General features: G+C 41.3%; 1 protein-coding gene across 5 annotated transcripts in view; it reads right to left on the reverse strand.

Moving 5' to 3' along the window:
* The window catches only part of RNGTT (RNA guanylyltransferase and 5'-phosphatase), a 381,871-nt gene that overhangs the window by 326,146 nt on the left and 38,892 nt on the right, over positions 1–16,833 (reverse strand). For all 5 annotated transcript variants that reach the window (XM_059731910.1, XM_014600584.3, XM_059731918.1 and 2 more), the window contains 2 exons: positions 15,865–15,940; positions 10,967–11,219 (listed from right to left, as the gene is read on the reverse strand). In XM_059731910.1, the coding sequence (XP_059587893.1) occupies positions 10,967–11,219; positions 15,865–15,940 (329 nt within the window). The remainder of the gene's footprint in view (positions 1–10,966; positions 11,220–15,864; positions 15,941–16,833) is intronic.

The following is a 16,833-nucleotide window of genomic DNA, read 5'->3' on the forward strand; positions in this document are numbered from 1 at the left end:
CAGGCAGTAATCTATCTTCAACTCATATCCAAATACTGGAGGGCTGGCAGGTTTTCTATACCAGATAGAACCCAGCTGGCTCAGGGAACCTGTGAACTTTGCACAGCACAGGACCACCAGCATAGTGGGGCAGGATGCCCACTATGCAGCATGGACAACAACGCGACGATGTGTAGGGATGGGGAGCACCCACTGCACAGTATGGTATACCAAGGAGATGCCTGCCACACAGCATAGTGGCAGAGGTCAAGTGGGAGGGAAGAGACACATAGCACCACGCCACACGTGCTTTACACAGCATGTTGCCCCCACCCACGCAGAAATTAGACCGTTGTGCTCCAATACATTTCAAGCTAACTGTAAAAGTGATTTGGAAATGTATGTTTATCCTACCAACAAAATATATAGTCCTTCTTGATGAAGTCAGATTTCAAATACAACAGTGAAGGGGCTGCAATGCTGCCATTATTATTTTTGTGAATGCTCATGACTGCTGGTATTCACCAAGTCAAAATGTATTACTTCAGTTCCTACTGTAACATCGCAGCTGCAAATAGGCTTCCTGTTACTGTCAACCAGATGCAGGTGATGATAAAAGGAACCCATGAATAGAATTATCTTCTAAGGATACATCTGAGTTTTTCCAAACATCTCACATCCAACTGGTCAGAAAAGGTGACAAAACTTTTTTCCAATCAAAACAGCAGTTTCAATGGAAATTTCACTGGGCAAGTTTCTTGGGTGCAGGACAGAATCTTAAAAAGGGAGAGAAGTACTCACACCCCTGTCTGTAATGCGAGAGACCCAGGTTAGACTTCCTGCTATACCTGATTGGCAACAAGTACTTGAACAAAGTGGAGGAGAGATTCTAATTCTAATCTGGGACACCCACATCCTGATGGAGTGCCTTGACCACCCTGCTATTGCTTCATTTAAGTTGTGTTGTCTGTCCACATCTGTTGCCACAAAAAGGCAAGGTCCTTTTCTGCCACTTCTCAGAACAAATACACAAAACGGAGTTCAAAACCTTGAAATGTTCACAAAGCAATTCTTTTCAGCTGGTGTGCAGATTGCCACTCAAAAACTTAAGTTTCATTTTAGTTTACTATCATCACGGGGGAGCCAGGGAGCAGTATGGACTGAAGCAGATGCAAGTCTAAGAGACTCTTGTTGTACAAAATGTTCAGCCACTTTTGGTTGTGTAAAGGGCTGACTCATTTTAACAAATTATACTTGGGACCATGATAGATCCTTCTTTATAACTGGGGGAAAAAAAAACAACTCTCACTTCCCTCCGCTGTCAGGGAACATAAAAAAACCCACAAAGATAAAGGAGCTCCTTGGCTTCTAAGATGGAGGCCTCCAAAGTAAGATCCAAAGGACAGACATAGGACTTGACTTATCTGAAGCAGGGCATAGCTAAAGACATATTGAGCATTTAAATTATAGTGGAAAAGATGCACAGATTTGCTATGAATATACAGACTTCGCTGGATACCCTGGTTAAGCAAGTTCAGGGAGTGGAAGACAGTTTCTGCCTGCATAGATTGGGCTGTGGAAATGACCAGGCCGACAGGCTCTGGCAGGAAGGAGCTGCAGGGAATGAGAGAAAATGAAAGACAAAGTAGATCCAGGAGATGCAACATCCAGATTGTTGGAGTCCCTGAGGGGTGCAAAAAAAGGTAAACCTACCAAATTTGGGGGGAGACAGGGAGAGCACATTATCAGCATGTTAAAACTCACCTTGAACACTGATTTGTGAGTAGAGAGGGGCCCACAAGTCTCAACAGAGGAAGCCTGATCCAGGAGGAATACTGAGGAGGACCTTTATAGCCAAGTTCCTAAGATTTTCTACCAAAAAGCAAAAGTGCTCAAAGCTCCCAGAGAACTAGGACATGGGGTGAGCCTGGCATTCGCATGATGCTGTTTCTTGACGTTCCCCCTGAAGTGGCCGAAAAGCAGGCTTGTTTAAACCAACAAAACTACAGACCAAATGCAAGCAGCTGTGATTCAGGATGGCAAGATACCTCATGAAGTACAATTCGCTAAAGGAAAACCTACCGCTTCTCTGACCCTAAGGAAGCAGAAACTTTTATTACCTTCATAACATCTGGAAAGGAGGAATATACGGAATAATCTGAGTTGTACAAAAACACAAAGGAATGAAAGCAAGGTTTTTTGGACTGCTGAACACAGGTTGTTAATGTGCAGCACTCATATGATTTTTGTTAATGTCTTTGTCTTTATTTTTGCAAAGTGTTGGAGAGAGCTTTGGGTTATACTTGCCCGAACCTACCTGGTGGACCTAGTATGTCACGCATTAAATTTACTTTTAGTATTTCTTGGTCATTGGTTTTTTTCTTTTCCTCTTCCCCCTAGTGATCTTTTCAATAGTGTGCTTGTGAATGTATGTTATGAGCTTTAACTGTACAAGAGAACGACGTTATTACATGCTACAGCAGCATACAGAAAAATGTGCTAAGTTGCAAGCTATATAACAAAATTGAATATAGAAGATCAAGTCACTGAGAATGGTGAAGCCTAATGTTGATCTTGGAATGTAAAGGGCTTTAACAGCCCTATTAAAAAGAAAAGAATATATATTTTCTTTAAAGACAAGTGTCGGATATTGCTATGCTTCAAAAAACTTCAGCCAGTAAAAGAATCTCAAAAATTATAGCATGACTGGGTGGGGTTTAGCAGTCTCTAGTGAGCACAACAGTCATGTAGTGTTTCTATTCTAGTGCATAAAAAAATTGTTCCCCCATTTAATTAGCACAGCTGATGATCCATAAAGTAGATTTGTTCATGCAAATGTTAAATTATATATCCTGCACTGGGACCGTAAATACATCCTAATTCAACATTTCATCATTTTTTTTTTTTTTTCAGTAAAGCACTCTGAATTTGGGAAATACCTTTTTCTAATTTGCCGAAGACTAGAAAAAATGTTTGGATCCTGACATTGATAGGTCTTATGCCCCTCTATCCATGAAGTGTGCCAGAAGTTATATGTCAGACCTGGGTTTAATAGCTATGTGGTAAATACTGAATCCAGCAAGAAGAGATTATGGGATTTTTTCCATCTATTTCATTCAGTATATTCTAGAATTGATTACTTTTTAATTTCTCAAAGCATAACTGACTCAATGTCAAGTGCCTCTATTGGCTCATGCCAAGGTGGAGCTTCGACTCTGCTCCACAGAGACCAGTAATCTGGTCTCAATACATCCCTGTTGAATTATAATAAATTTGAAGTATTAATTACAAAGCATTTCAAAAATTTTATGGAACTTAATCAACCTACTGTTTCCTCCTTTTTGATAGTTTGGGAAACTACAAAACCTTCTTATGAGGGCATATATTGCATGCTTCTGCATAAAAAGGACAATAGATACATTAAAAAGAAAATCCTCTTTTTAGGATTTAATTTAAGTCATGAATCCTTTGCCTGATAAACCATATAGTCTTACCAGTACAAAATGCAAATTGAATGAATTACTGTCCCAGAAGGTGAAGTATGCTGTATATAATTATGCCAAGATTACTGAGTATTGAGGGAATGTGCAGAAAGATTACCAACACAGACTAAAGAATAAATACAACCATAATAAAATATCAGCTATGAGACTCACTGAAGAAAATCCATGTGACCCTTAGACAAATCTACCAACAGTTCACTCAACTCTATTCTAATATGCACACAGAAAACTTGAATGTTACTAGTCAGAGAATAAGTTCCTAGATGTTCCTTACACAACAAATTTCAGAGAGGAAGAAAGAAATTTTGGAGGCTCCTTTGTCATTCATTATATAAAAGAACTTTGGCCTTAAAGGACATAAACAATAATAAAGGTCTGAATAATAATGGATTTCCGGTGGCATTTTAAAAAAGATTTAAAGATATACGGTTACTTCAATTATTGAATACATATATTATAAATATTGATAATAATATATGTGTTCAATTATTATTATTATTATAGCAAAGTATACTACCAACCACTTTACATGAACTTATTTCCGTAATGTTAAACCCAGCAAGGTTTCTCTGAATTGTGCTAAACCAATTTCTTTAATAAAGACACCAAAATCCAGGCCAAAAACTTTATTACACACACTGCAATGTTTTCCTTATGTTAGTTCACAAAAATCAAGCAGGATTTATTTGAGAGGCATGGTTCAGAAAGATAATGTACATCTAGTTATTGGTATAGTAGCAGCAATACAAGATTCCAAAGTCCCTGCAACTCTTACCACCTGATGCAGAAAAAGTCTTTGATTATGTTTCTTGGAAAGTTATCCATTTCGTGTATTACAAAAGATGGGATTTGGTAAAGAATTCATAAGATGGATATAGTTGTTGTATACAAATCCCACTTCAAGAGTTGTGATCAATAATGTTATCTACTTCCTATGCAAAGGGGGACTCAACAAGGTTACCCATTATCCTCCCTTCTAGATGATTTAGCACTGGAACCATTGGCTACCTCTATAAGGAATGAGTGCTATAAAAGGCACTATGGTAAGAGAAAGTGAACACAAGAGCCTGCTGTATGCAGATGATGCACTAATACTTCTGTCACAGCCTGAGAGATTAGTTTAGGGGTGGGCAAAATACAGCCCGTGGGCTGGATGTAGCCCGCCAAGCACTCTTATCTGACCTGCAGCACCCACCAACAAATTGTGCACTGCCCAGCACTTCTGTCCATGAGGGTGGGAGCAAGGCATCCATGTGTACAACTCCCCCTCCCCACCAACATACTCTATTGCGCCTCGCTCTCATCCTCATGGGCGGAAGGGCTGAGCCTGGCCAGCACGTAGCTTCTGAGAAGGCTGCTGCTGCCACAGCCACCGAGAACTTGTTCGGCTTCCCGACTCCAGGTCACTCTGGGCAGCAGGTAGGGAAGCAGTGGGAACAAAGCTGCAGCTAGGAAGGAGCGTAGACTGTGGGGCTGGCGGCAGCACAGAGTCTGCACCCAGGGGGGCAGCGGCAGCACGGAGCTTGTGTGGGCAGTGTGTGGATGTAAGGAAGGGAGGTCAGGGGGTAAAAGAACTGCCCACACACACACTCCCCTCATGGCATGCAGGCACGGCAGGTAGCGGCAGCAGCAGCAGGCAGGGGCGCACTCTGGGCGCTCGTACCTGATGCAAGAGCTGGTGCCTGGCAGGGTGCAGCTCTGGCCAGTGCTGCACATTGCAGCAAGGGGCGCAGCCTCCACCAGGCAGTCTGCATCACTAGCACTCCCCGGACTTGTACAGCATGATAGGGAAGCCCTGGACACTAGAGCCAGCTGGCTTTCCCGCCAGGGCTGCGTGGCATTGGAGGGAAGCCCCAGGTGCCTTTCCCTGGGGGGGTGGAGAAGGCAGCTGGCTCCAGTGCCAGGGGCTTCCCTCCCGTGCCCAGAAAGTGTGGGGAGCACTGGCAATACTGCCCAGCAGAGGCAGCACCCCTCACTGCAATGTGCAGCACTGGCTGAAGCTGCACGCCGCCGGGCACAAGCACCCCGAGTGCCCCCGCCTGCTGCTGCTGCTGAGGGGAGTGTGGGGGGTCCCACACCCCCCCACCCCTCACACCCACACTCTGCCCCCACATACCCCATGCTCCTCTCACACACAGCCACACCATCTCACAAACTGCCACCCCCGCAGTCCCCACCATACACACACCCCACCACACCTACCCACAATATACAAGACTAAGAATTTATTCTCGAGTTATTATGCAATCACTTCTATATACAGTATGCAAACACAAAAAATGACAAACATATTTTTATAATAAAATTAAAACATGATATAGTAGGTGTTTGACTTTTAGTGTATGATTTGTTTTTCTTTTTCCTTCTGGTTCTAAGACCGCAACCCCTCTCCCCACTCCCAAAATGAGGATTTCCAGGGGGCAAGGGGTTAGGGGTGGGACTTCTAGTCCCAAAATGGTAACCTGGGGTGGGGAAACTGGAAAGGGGCAGGGCTACCCATGCAGCCCTTGACTGCTCAACCAAAACTCATTAAGCGGCCCTCCACCCAAAGTAATTGCCTGCCCCTGGATTAGTTCCTGCCCTCTGATCATTTATCAACCAAAAGACCTTCCATTCACTGGGGCTGCCCCCTGATTTTGTGGGCAGAACATAGGCTCAGGCAGCCATTTCACAGGCCGAGTGTGGTGGGACCGGCCCCCATGCCTGTGATAAGCCAAAAGTGCTCCAGGGGCCCCACCCCTCGCCACTGAATCGCTTACAAGGCCTCTCTGTCATATGGCCACAGCGATCGCCACTGATTGGCTGCAAGGGCTGTCCATCATGCAGCCATACCACTCGCTACCAACTGGTGGAGGGGGGCACAGTCAAATGACAGGCAGCCAGCACAGCCAATCAGTGGCGAGGGGCAACAGCCATTTTGTAGGCAGCCCTTCAAGTGGGCAGCCCCTCCCCCCTGGCAAGTTGCTGCAGAGCTTGGTAGGTTTTTTTTTCCTTCTCTGTTTGTTTTGGAGGGTTCCCCCCCCCCAAAATGGATTTCATGAGCATTTCATGGATTTAACTCAATCCAGGCAATCACAAGTTCAGTAGGTCCCTAATTATCAACCACCCTAAATTCTACTTATCATTGTCTATCTACTTCTCCAAGGTCTATGTTTTTGCAGCTTGACAAGTTTGGAAAAACTGGGCAAACTTACTGAAGTTTCATCCTTTGTTATATTGGAAGGCCTTTATCTGAGGCATTCCTTTATGAAGTACGGGTCCCACAACAGACGTGGAGAAAGTGGATGGATGGATAAGGGTATTGTGCATGTAGAACAGTTTCTAGTTGGGAACCATATTCAATCCTTTACCAAGTTATGTGATGATTCTGACCTTCCAAAGACAGTTGAATGGCAATATATGCAGTTGTATCAAGTATTAAAAAATCAGTGTGGACTTAAAGTTTTAGATATAGCAAATATTCCAAACGCTCTGTATCTCTTCCCCATTCTCTGCCATCACTCTCTGACTATATACAATGTTATATAATAGACCAGATACAAACTATTTAAAACTGAAGTGGAATAGAGACATAGGTACTCAGAAGACAGAATCCTAGTGGAAATCAGCAGTTCACATCAAGTAATCTTAAGACTTTGTCTCATACAACAAGAGTTTGTTGGGCCTTTTTTTTTTTTTTTTTAATTTGCACTGATTTCCCTCAAATTAAAAAATTAAAGATATTGTCAGTAGATACATGTTAGGGATTTGATGCTCTGCAGGCAACTCTTGGTCACGCCTTATCATCAATTCTTTTTCAAAATAAATTATAGCTAGAGTTAACATGGTTTTGAAGAAGGCACTGAGACCTTTAACAAACGTGTGAGAGCCTGGCTATATCCCTAAGTAATTCAAATGGAATCTTTCCCAAATTGTATTCTTACAGTTGGCCTTATTAGTAACATGCAGGATTATATCGCTGCATTGGAAAAGCAGGACATCGCCAAAAGGTCAAAGTCTTGTATAATGAGATGGCATAACTGGCATTTAAGGAGTTACATTTAGCAGATTTAAACTGCTTCAAAAAGTTTAGTGCAATTTGGAAGGAATTCTTGGAAAGTTTTAGTAGCTACAGCATTGCTAATAGCACATATCCCTTCTTTTATCCCTCCCTCTTCCTTTCTCTTTTTTTGCTTACATTTTGCAACAGTTCAGGTTGACTTATAATTTAATGAATATTACTTATTTTTGTATTGAGTTTAAAAATCTCAATAAAACTTTAAAAAACAATAATTATGTGATGATCATGGTATGAGATATGAGCTCTGCTTTTAAAAAAAAAAAAAAATCAGCATTCTAGACAACACCCCATGATAAAGAATATCTGACATATAAGCAAGAGTTAATTACCTGATAATCACTTTCTTGGTATATTACATTACTATAATCAATAACAAACATGCTGAATCCTTCTCTACTCAGCTTCAGAAGCAATCCAATCTGTCAACCAAGAATCATGGCACAGAATTTCCCAGCTCTTCCTCATCATGTATTCAAAGCTGTAAAACTGAATTGTACGAATACGCATATTAACCAAATGTGAATATCCTTTGTGAAATTCTAAGTTTAACTGTGTTTTATTTTTTTAGCATGCTTATTCGTATAATTTAGCTTTCCAGCTTTGAAAGAACTAGTTAGCAAAAATGGAAAAGCCAGGGTTTCTAGATCACAATCCTTGTTTGACAAATCTGATGAGGTCTGAGTTGGAGTAAGGAAGGATATCATCTGACTGTAGCTTCAGAGACCTCTTCCTGCACACCCAATTTAGTAAACTGACTGTCACGGCGGGGTCTGCCAGGAGGGCCGTGATCTCCTTACGGCCCCCTCACCGTGCCAAGTCAGCCCCAAGGGCACCCTCAAATTCTCACCCGCCACGTCTTTGATGGTTATGTATAGTTGGGAGGCTGCCTGACTCCCTGGGCACGGTTAGCTGGGACCTCAGTCCCCGTGTGTTCCTGGACCCCCTGGGGGTCTCCCGGTATGATGGGTGCTCCCCAGACACCCTAGCCTTATGGGCTATGCGTGGCTCCTACCAACCCCTAATACCACGACCCAAGCCTCACTGATGGGATAGACGTCACGAATCAACTTGCCCGCTCTCCCGGGCTTCCTCTGTAATCTAGCCCACTCCTGGGCCTCCCCTGTAGTCTAGCCCACTCTGGGCTCTCTCTAATACACAGCCCCTCACTGGGACTCTCCTCGAGCCCACTCTGGGCCTTCTCTAAAAGTGTTGTCCCGCTCAGGGACCCTCTAGTGGGTCTCCGGTCCTTTAGGCCAACTGCACGGCTACCCTCTCTGATCCCGGCTCACCGCACTGCTATCCCTTTTTGCCGGGGACCACCGCAGCACCTTGCCTATCTGAGGGCTGTTGCCGCACTAGCCTATAGCCAGGCTCGCAATGCCCGTCTCGGGCTTCTCAATAGTCCCCCTTCTCTGGGACTTTACATGCCCGCGCCGGGCTTCTCAATAATATCGCCCTCTCTCTGGGGCTTGCTGTGCCCCTACTGGGCTTCCTAATAATGTGGCCCCCTCTCTGGGGTTCTGCGCTGGGGCGTCTCAAAGCTGCCCCTCTCTGGGGCTGGGGTCTATGTTCCCCGCCCGCAACCCACTGGTTGCGCTCCTCGCCGCAAACTGCGCCTTCACTGGCGCTGGGGTTCCCATACCACTGGGGTTCCCCCTTAGAATACTGTGCCCTCACTCAGGCACTGGGGCCCCACCTCCTGTGGGTCCCTATGAGGCCTCCTCCAACCCCTATAGCCTCACCCAAACCACCGGTGTAATATCAAAGCCTGAACATAAACTCGAGTCTCCTGGCTATAACTCGAACATAAAGCCTCCTGGCTAAACCATGGTGCTCAAACCTCTCAGAGCTGCCATCCTTCACTCAGCTACAGCAGTTCCTGTGATTCTCACTTCCTAGCTCCAGGAGCTCCTGCCCCTCTGGCTGCTGGCAGGGAACTGCCAGCCTGTCCTCAGCCCAGGGCTTTATGAGGGCCAGGCCCTGCCCCCTTCTGGCCAGCTGACTCTCCTTAGTTGCCCAGGCAACCCGCAGCTGTGCTCGTTAATGTCCTGCCAGGGCTCTCTCCCCTGGCAGTTTCTCCTCTGTAGGAGCAGAGCACCAAGGTGCCCTGCAACACTAACCAATTCACAGGCAATGCAGAACATAGCCTTGCCACTGTAGTCCAAAAAGAAAATTCTCTTGCACATCTTTAAGGCTCAGTGGAAGAGAACTGGAGATAACTAACATTTTGACTATGCATTAATTTTTTGCATTTAAGCTGTTTTTGCCACACCAGTTGATTGACTAAATTTACAACATTCTATATTCTTTTGGGCCCATCTTCTCCTCTTTCCTACATGGACAACACTAGTAACAACAACATTTTTGCAACATTTCTTGCAGGGATCTCAGACTGCTTACAAACATTCAAGCCTCTTTGAATACCCACCACACAGGTGCAGCTGCATACATTTATACATCCAGTAGTTTTGTTTTCACTTACTTTATGGCAAAAACAATTGATGAGGATCAGTGTTCAGCAACAATAAAACCCTTATTTTTAGGACAACAAAACTATTTTCCCTACTTTATAGCATGATACAGAAATGACATTCCTGTTTAAAAACCTAATACATTAATAGTAATGCCAATCTAATATCAGAACTAGTCACAATAATGGATCAACCACATTTCTTTGAAAAATAAAAATAGTATGACTTATTACTGTGACCTCTTCCCCACCTCTTCTCCCCAGACAGTTGCTCCCAGCTTATAAAGTTATACCTTTTTTTAATTCATGTTACTGTGGCCAAAGCACCGCTCAAAACCTTTACTAATTATTTCTTAAATAAAGAATATTTTTTTGAAAACTAAACACTAATTTTGAAAAGAAAAATCGAGTTTCCACAGCATGGCTAGGCTGACAACAAAAATCAATAAAAGCATTAATGTCTACTGATCAGCAGTTGCATTTCTGAAGACTTGAGTAAGAGTTTAATGGTCTCAATGTAATCTCTACAAAACATTCATTCACATCACAAAATGTATCAAGCAAAAATATTATAATTTTGTCTGACTGAATCTCTGGTTCAGAAACACTCAGAATCACAGAAAAGTAAGGCTGGAAGGGACTACAGAAAGTCAACTAGTTCAACCCTCTGCTCAAGGCAGGATCATCCCTATTTAAACTATCCTATTAAAAAGTGTTTTTCTAACCTATTCTTAAGTCTACACAAATAGCCAGAAGAGGTATTATAACTTAAGATCAAAGTGAGTATACAAAATGCTAAAATTTCACTCATGTTAATGCTGGCCCTAAACAAGTCCCTTCCTTACAAGCATGCTGGTATGATGGTGCATAGAATGTAACAGATGCCAAGTAAGGCGTGACCAAATTTAATTCAGCAAGTAAAATGCTAAGTTTTCACAAAATTTTTTTTTTTACCAGTTTTAGGCGTTCTTTTCTCCTTTTGCTAAAAGAACTTGATGATCCAGGTTCTGATTCCTGACCGCCTGATTTACCATCATCCTCTTCTTCGTCGTCCTCATCCTCATCTTCAAAGCACCATTCAGGTCGTTCAGGTGGTGGTGGTGCGTCCTCTACATCTCCATAACGGCGGAACAGTTCTTTCAAATAGTCACCTTTATAGATACCTGGTGGTCTGGCTTGTGCAAAAGTAGCCACTGCAGCTTCAATACTGTCAAAGTAAACAAAAAAAAAAAGTGAGAGTTACTTATTTGTGCCTGCTAAATTATGTCAGACTATACATTATCTAGGTGTGCGTCAGCTTGTCTTAAAAATAAAAAAAAAACTATTTTATTGTCAAGAATTGATACCATCTTGATCTGACTCTCAAATTCCTTGCTTTATCCTATATGAAACATTGTGTTAAAAACAAGCTGGTAGCTACTGCTACTTGTACAACAGTCTCCATTATTAGTTATTAATTAAGTTCTACTCAGACTCTGAGAGACAGCTATAGCTCAGACTACTTTCTGACCCCTTACATTTGCTAGTACTTCTCTTTTGGACTCGTGAGAAAAAAGGTTCACAATAGCAAGAGAAAAGGGAAGGGAAAAAATGAAGATAAATACAGAGCTATGTGGGGAGGAGAAAAATTCAAAAATAAACAATCAATGAGCCGATGGAATCATCAACACTTTTCAACAGCTAAAGAAGTTTTCCAAGACTCATTTTGCTCACTTTAAGACACTGTTCTACTACGTTATAAAGAAGTGTTTAAGTCCATTTTGAACAAACTGATTTCTCTCCTAGTTCCTCTTTAGAGTCCACTCCTGTCCAAACACTGACAGAAACCTACATTTTTTGCCGAATTGGAGGCTATATCTATAATATAAACAAGTATTACTGGAGGGCACACTCATATCTTCAATGCACACCATATAAGACCCTTTTAGATATCTTCATATGCTTCTCTGCCATCTTGAAACTGAAACAAAAGGCAGATATTATTAGACTGTGGAGATGTCAAAATACTCTTCAACTGAATCAAAGGGAAGGGAGCGGAGGGGACAGAGAAAGCAAAAAAGGAAAGACATTTAAATCCCAACAGAAACAGTTTTAATGGGGGTTTTGTGCTGTGCAGAATAGGAATGTGTGCAGTCTAAGAACTATTGCATAAGACCAAAGGGAGGCAGGTTTCCCAGGGTGGGTAGAAGAAAAAGGAAAAAAGACACCAATTTGGAATGGCAAAAGACTGGACAGTGGTCAGATATTAAGAATGCCGGGCAGAGTAAAATAATCCAAGCATTTAAATTATAGAGAAACAGGATGTGAAGAAAGATCTGAAGATTGATTTTTAAACTTCGGAAGACCAGCTGCATCTTGGTAACTCCCCTAAACTGCTTCCCAATACCTGGAAGTCAATCTCCCAGAGAAACCAAAAGCAACTTGGAAGCAAGCAAGCAAGCTCTGGGCCAACATTCAAAACTTAAGTCTCCAAGCAAGCAGTGTTTGTCCTTGATTATTCTCTCTTGGCATAGTATTAAAGAATAGATTATAATAAAACCTAAGAATGCAGCTTAGGTTTCAGGGGGAAAAAACCCCTAGCATGATAGGAAAGACACTTCCAGATTTCAGAAATTGTAATGCCTTGAGGGAAACAAGTTGCAAGAAGAGCATCAAATGAGTTTTCCCAGTGACTAGCTGGAGAGCTCTGTCAAGATGACCTTTCTTTAAGCTAGCTGTAAAACAGATCTCAGCATTCACAGTGCATCTGTGGCCATCCTACATCATCTGTCTAAAGAATAAATATAGATGGATTATTCTACATGGAAAACTTATCTGTGAATAAGAATCCCTCAACTTAAAAAGATACAGCAAACACGTTTTTTCTTAACACATGGTATACATATCTTGTGGTCACTAGGGGTGCACCGAAAAGATCTGCCTTAGCCAATACCAATAGCCAATGATTAACCAATCGTATCTCCTGATGCCAGCTGGATAACCAATGTTTAGTAAGAGTGAAAGGCATTTTAAACTACTGACATAAACCTTTTCTTTTTTGTTTGTTTGGCATTTATCAGAAACACACACACATCCCTCCTGTCTGCTCTGACCCTCGATGAAGGCGGTGACATCCTTATTCCCATGCCCTCTCATCCATGGCTACTACCTGCAGCCCTACATCCTGTGTAGCCTGTGCTGCCATCCCGGGCAGGCGGGGCAGGGCAGACCCTCATGCAGACAGCGATGCCAAGCACATTTGGAGCCCCAGAGCACGCTGCTGCCTCAGCAGCGGCAAGCCCCATGCAGCCGAGCTCCTGCAGCCACCAGACAGAAGCCACTTTTGCAAAGGTGCCTGGTGCCCGGCAGAACAGAATGTCCCTCGCGTGTCACCTTACCCCACCCACACGCAGCCCATCTGTGGCAGCCCCAGCACTCGGGCCCCAGCTCCATGCAAGGTGTTGCCTTGGCAGTGGCAGCAGCAGCTGGTAATGGTTCCTTGGTTGCTGAGCACAGCACACTGTAACTGCTCCCCAGCACTCCCTCGCCCTTCCACTGTTCGCCTGCACCTGTAGTCTGCTGCAGGCTAAGGCCAGCGCCGAGGCGTGGGGACTGGAATATGCCACCAGGGTGCTCTGGGCACACAGCCATAATTATCGGATACCCAAAAAGGCCCAAAAAGTCGATAACATCATTTCTCCTTTTATCGGTGCTGATCCAATAGCTAACTGATATACTGGTGCACCCCTACTGGTCACCTTACAAAAATGCTTTTTATGATGGTTTTTCACTATTGTAGCTGCATTTTGTCTAGCATTTCTAACAACTTTGGCCTTTCTTTACAGAAGTGACCAAGATGAATAAATCTTATACATACAATTAATAATTTACTAAATCAAAACTAAAAAACAAATGTTATTCATTATAAAACCAATTACCTCACTACCAGAACCACAAAAAGAAATAAAATATGGCAAAGTTTCAGAATATAAAGTTAACTATGAAAAGTAAGAACTCCTAAACTCCAAGTTTGAAAACCTTTTTTGGATACTGAAAGAAAGCATAAGTTCTAGGAATTTAGATTCAAGAACAAATTTGAAATAAATTTTAAATTTAAAAAAAGATTAATAGAAAAGAGTGAGATTTATATTATGCAGAGTTCTAAGGAAAAGGGGGTGAGAAGAGAATTATTATATCGATGTCAAGTAACACAAAAGCTTAACATAAACTGAGGCAAAAACTGTCAGAGACTGAAAGGAAGAGAAGCCTGTGGACATGGACTTGAGTTAAGGAAGCACTGATGCTAGAGGTCTACATATATGTGTTAGGGGATTAGATTTTTGGATTTATGTCTTTAAACATTAAATTTGTTATTTGGTAAGTTGGATTCATTTATAAATAAAACGTTTAAAAATGAAGTTTAAAAGAAAAAGAAAACTAAAATCAAGACTTGGCCAACCAATTTAAGGCATGTCCCCCAGAAGTAAGGAAATGAGAGGTGAGACTGCCTAGGAGGAATATGGCAGCAAGCAGTCTTAGCTCAAAGTCTTGCCTTCTGGAGCAAGGACCCATGGTGGCTCAAGTTAAGATTTGCTGTTTTTAAAGTAGTTAGGGGAACTTAAAGAACCCATTTCATCAATACACAGGACTCGTTAGCATCCTGCCAAACAATGTTCAGATCTAAATCCACAGGCTCAGCTGAAGCCTTGTGTCATTTGTATTTCTTGGGTCGCTAGAATTCAAGTGAACTGTGAAAAAAGAATCTTTTCTCAAGACACAGGCTGAGAGACCCTTATTGCACATGCCTACAATAGTAATGGAAAAGCATGACATTAGTTTTCCTTCACAGGTGACCCCACTACCCATATAACAGCCTTAAGATAAACTTTATTCTCAGTTGTAAAAAAGAGCAGCCTGAGAAGAAATGGTTCTTCAAATAAGAGTTGCAAAGCATATATATATATATATATATATATATATATATATATATATATATATATATATATATATATATATATATATATATATATATATTACCAAGATCTTAGGGAGACAGACCTTATATCAAGGTTAAGGGGGAAGGAGAGGAAATCCTATGTTTAAAGGATATCATTAAATGCACAAAAGTCATCCTTGACATGACAAAGCTTTTAGTAATTTTTCTTCTGAAGTATTGACACTTTTAAACCATGGATTTTTATCCTGGAAATTCTTAGATGCTTAACAATAAGCTGCAACACACATACTGCATTTGTTGGAAAAAAGCCCCAAAAGGACCTGGAAGTGTATATCTGTTTCATTTCAGATATATGCATACATGTCACTTTCCTGCTGCTCTATTTACTTCATTCTTTTGGGCATGCAAAGAGCAAAGGAGTTCCAATAAACCTACATGGAAATGCAATAAAAAAGCCACCTATCAGTCTGTTCTAATATTCTTCATTCTCTACAAGGGAAAGAGAATGCAACACTTATACATGCATGAAAACCTAAATACATCTGATAGAGGCTAACCACTGCAGACTTGACTACATACTTCAAACTTAACTGAAACAGACTAAAACTTAAAGAGATTTTTATAGGAATATTGTTAATCTATGTGGCCTGTTCAAAACTAATACTTTCCTGGCATCATCTACAGAAAGACACAGACAAAACCAACATTTTGTCAGATATTAAAGAAAAAAAGTCTACATTTGTAGATTCAATATTACAATAAAACATTCTTTATAAAAATTAAACCCTTAAGCAGACAAGGCAGAAATACACAGGAACCAATAACCAAATCATGAAAATGATATACATTACAGAAAAGCATAAGCAATGAACTCCCTCTTCGTATGCCCAAAAACTAATTAAATGTACAAAATTACCTCCAATCCAACTTCTCAACCAAAAAGGCACAGATCAGAAAACCAGTTCGATTGAAACCATGTGTACAATGAACACCTAGAAAACAAGCACATACAAATAATTTAAAATTATTTAAACAATGCCTCATGTGAATTCTTGACTCATTCTGTATTTAACCATCACCATCAAGGGCTCACCCATTCCAACTGAGAAAATTAAAAAAAAAAAAAAATACTGTTCAGATTTTAAAAAATAATCAAGATTACCCCAGATTCAAAACATGAAAGCTATATCAATAAACCTCAATTCTATTTCAAAATGGCTATTAACGTGTTACTGGGTACTTAAGGCTACATTTTGCTAATTTTAATTTTGAAAGAAGCTTCTATGAAAAGAAACCCATAGAATAAATACCATAAATCACTTGGAACAACTTACCTTTCCCATTTGAAAAGAGCAAAAAATTAAATTATTAACTTTATTCTTCAGCCTCTATTTTATTGAGCTTTCTCCAGTGAAGGGGGGAAAACCAAAAGCTTGTATATTTCCCTTATTCCTAAGGTAACAGCACCACCCAGTGGCAAATAACCAGATCTGAAGGGAAGACCATCTCTTGCTGCTGTAACAATTCTTTAAAGAGGATTTAATATCTTGCTCAAACTTCCACCCTGTCACCTTGGACTTTAATAAAAAGTGACAAATATCACAGTATTTGTTTAAGTATTTAAATACCAACCCAAATTATTCTGGTTGTTAATATTCTGAATATCAATACAAAATAAAAAAAAAAAACTCATCCACATCAGTAGTGCTTACATAAATTTCCATCTTCTCAACCAAATTCAGAAGTTAAAAATTGAATAGAGATTCATTTGGAGTCTATCTGATCAAAACGTAAATAGTTATTTATCTTCTATAGCACAAGATACTCTGGGATTCACCATTCTTTGAATAAACAAAAATAGCATTGTTTCAACAATGTACATTAC

Source organism: Alligator mississippiensis, chromosome 1 (assembly GCF_030867095.1).
Source record: "Alligator mississippiensis isolate rAllMis1 chromosome 1, rAllMis1, whole genome shotgun sequence".
In the NCBI taxonomy this organism is placed as follows: Eukaryota; Metazoa; Chordata; order Crocodylia; family Alligatoridae; genus Alligator; species Alligator mississippiensis.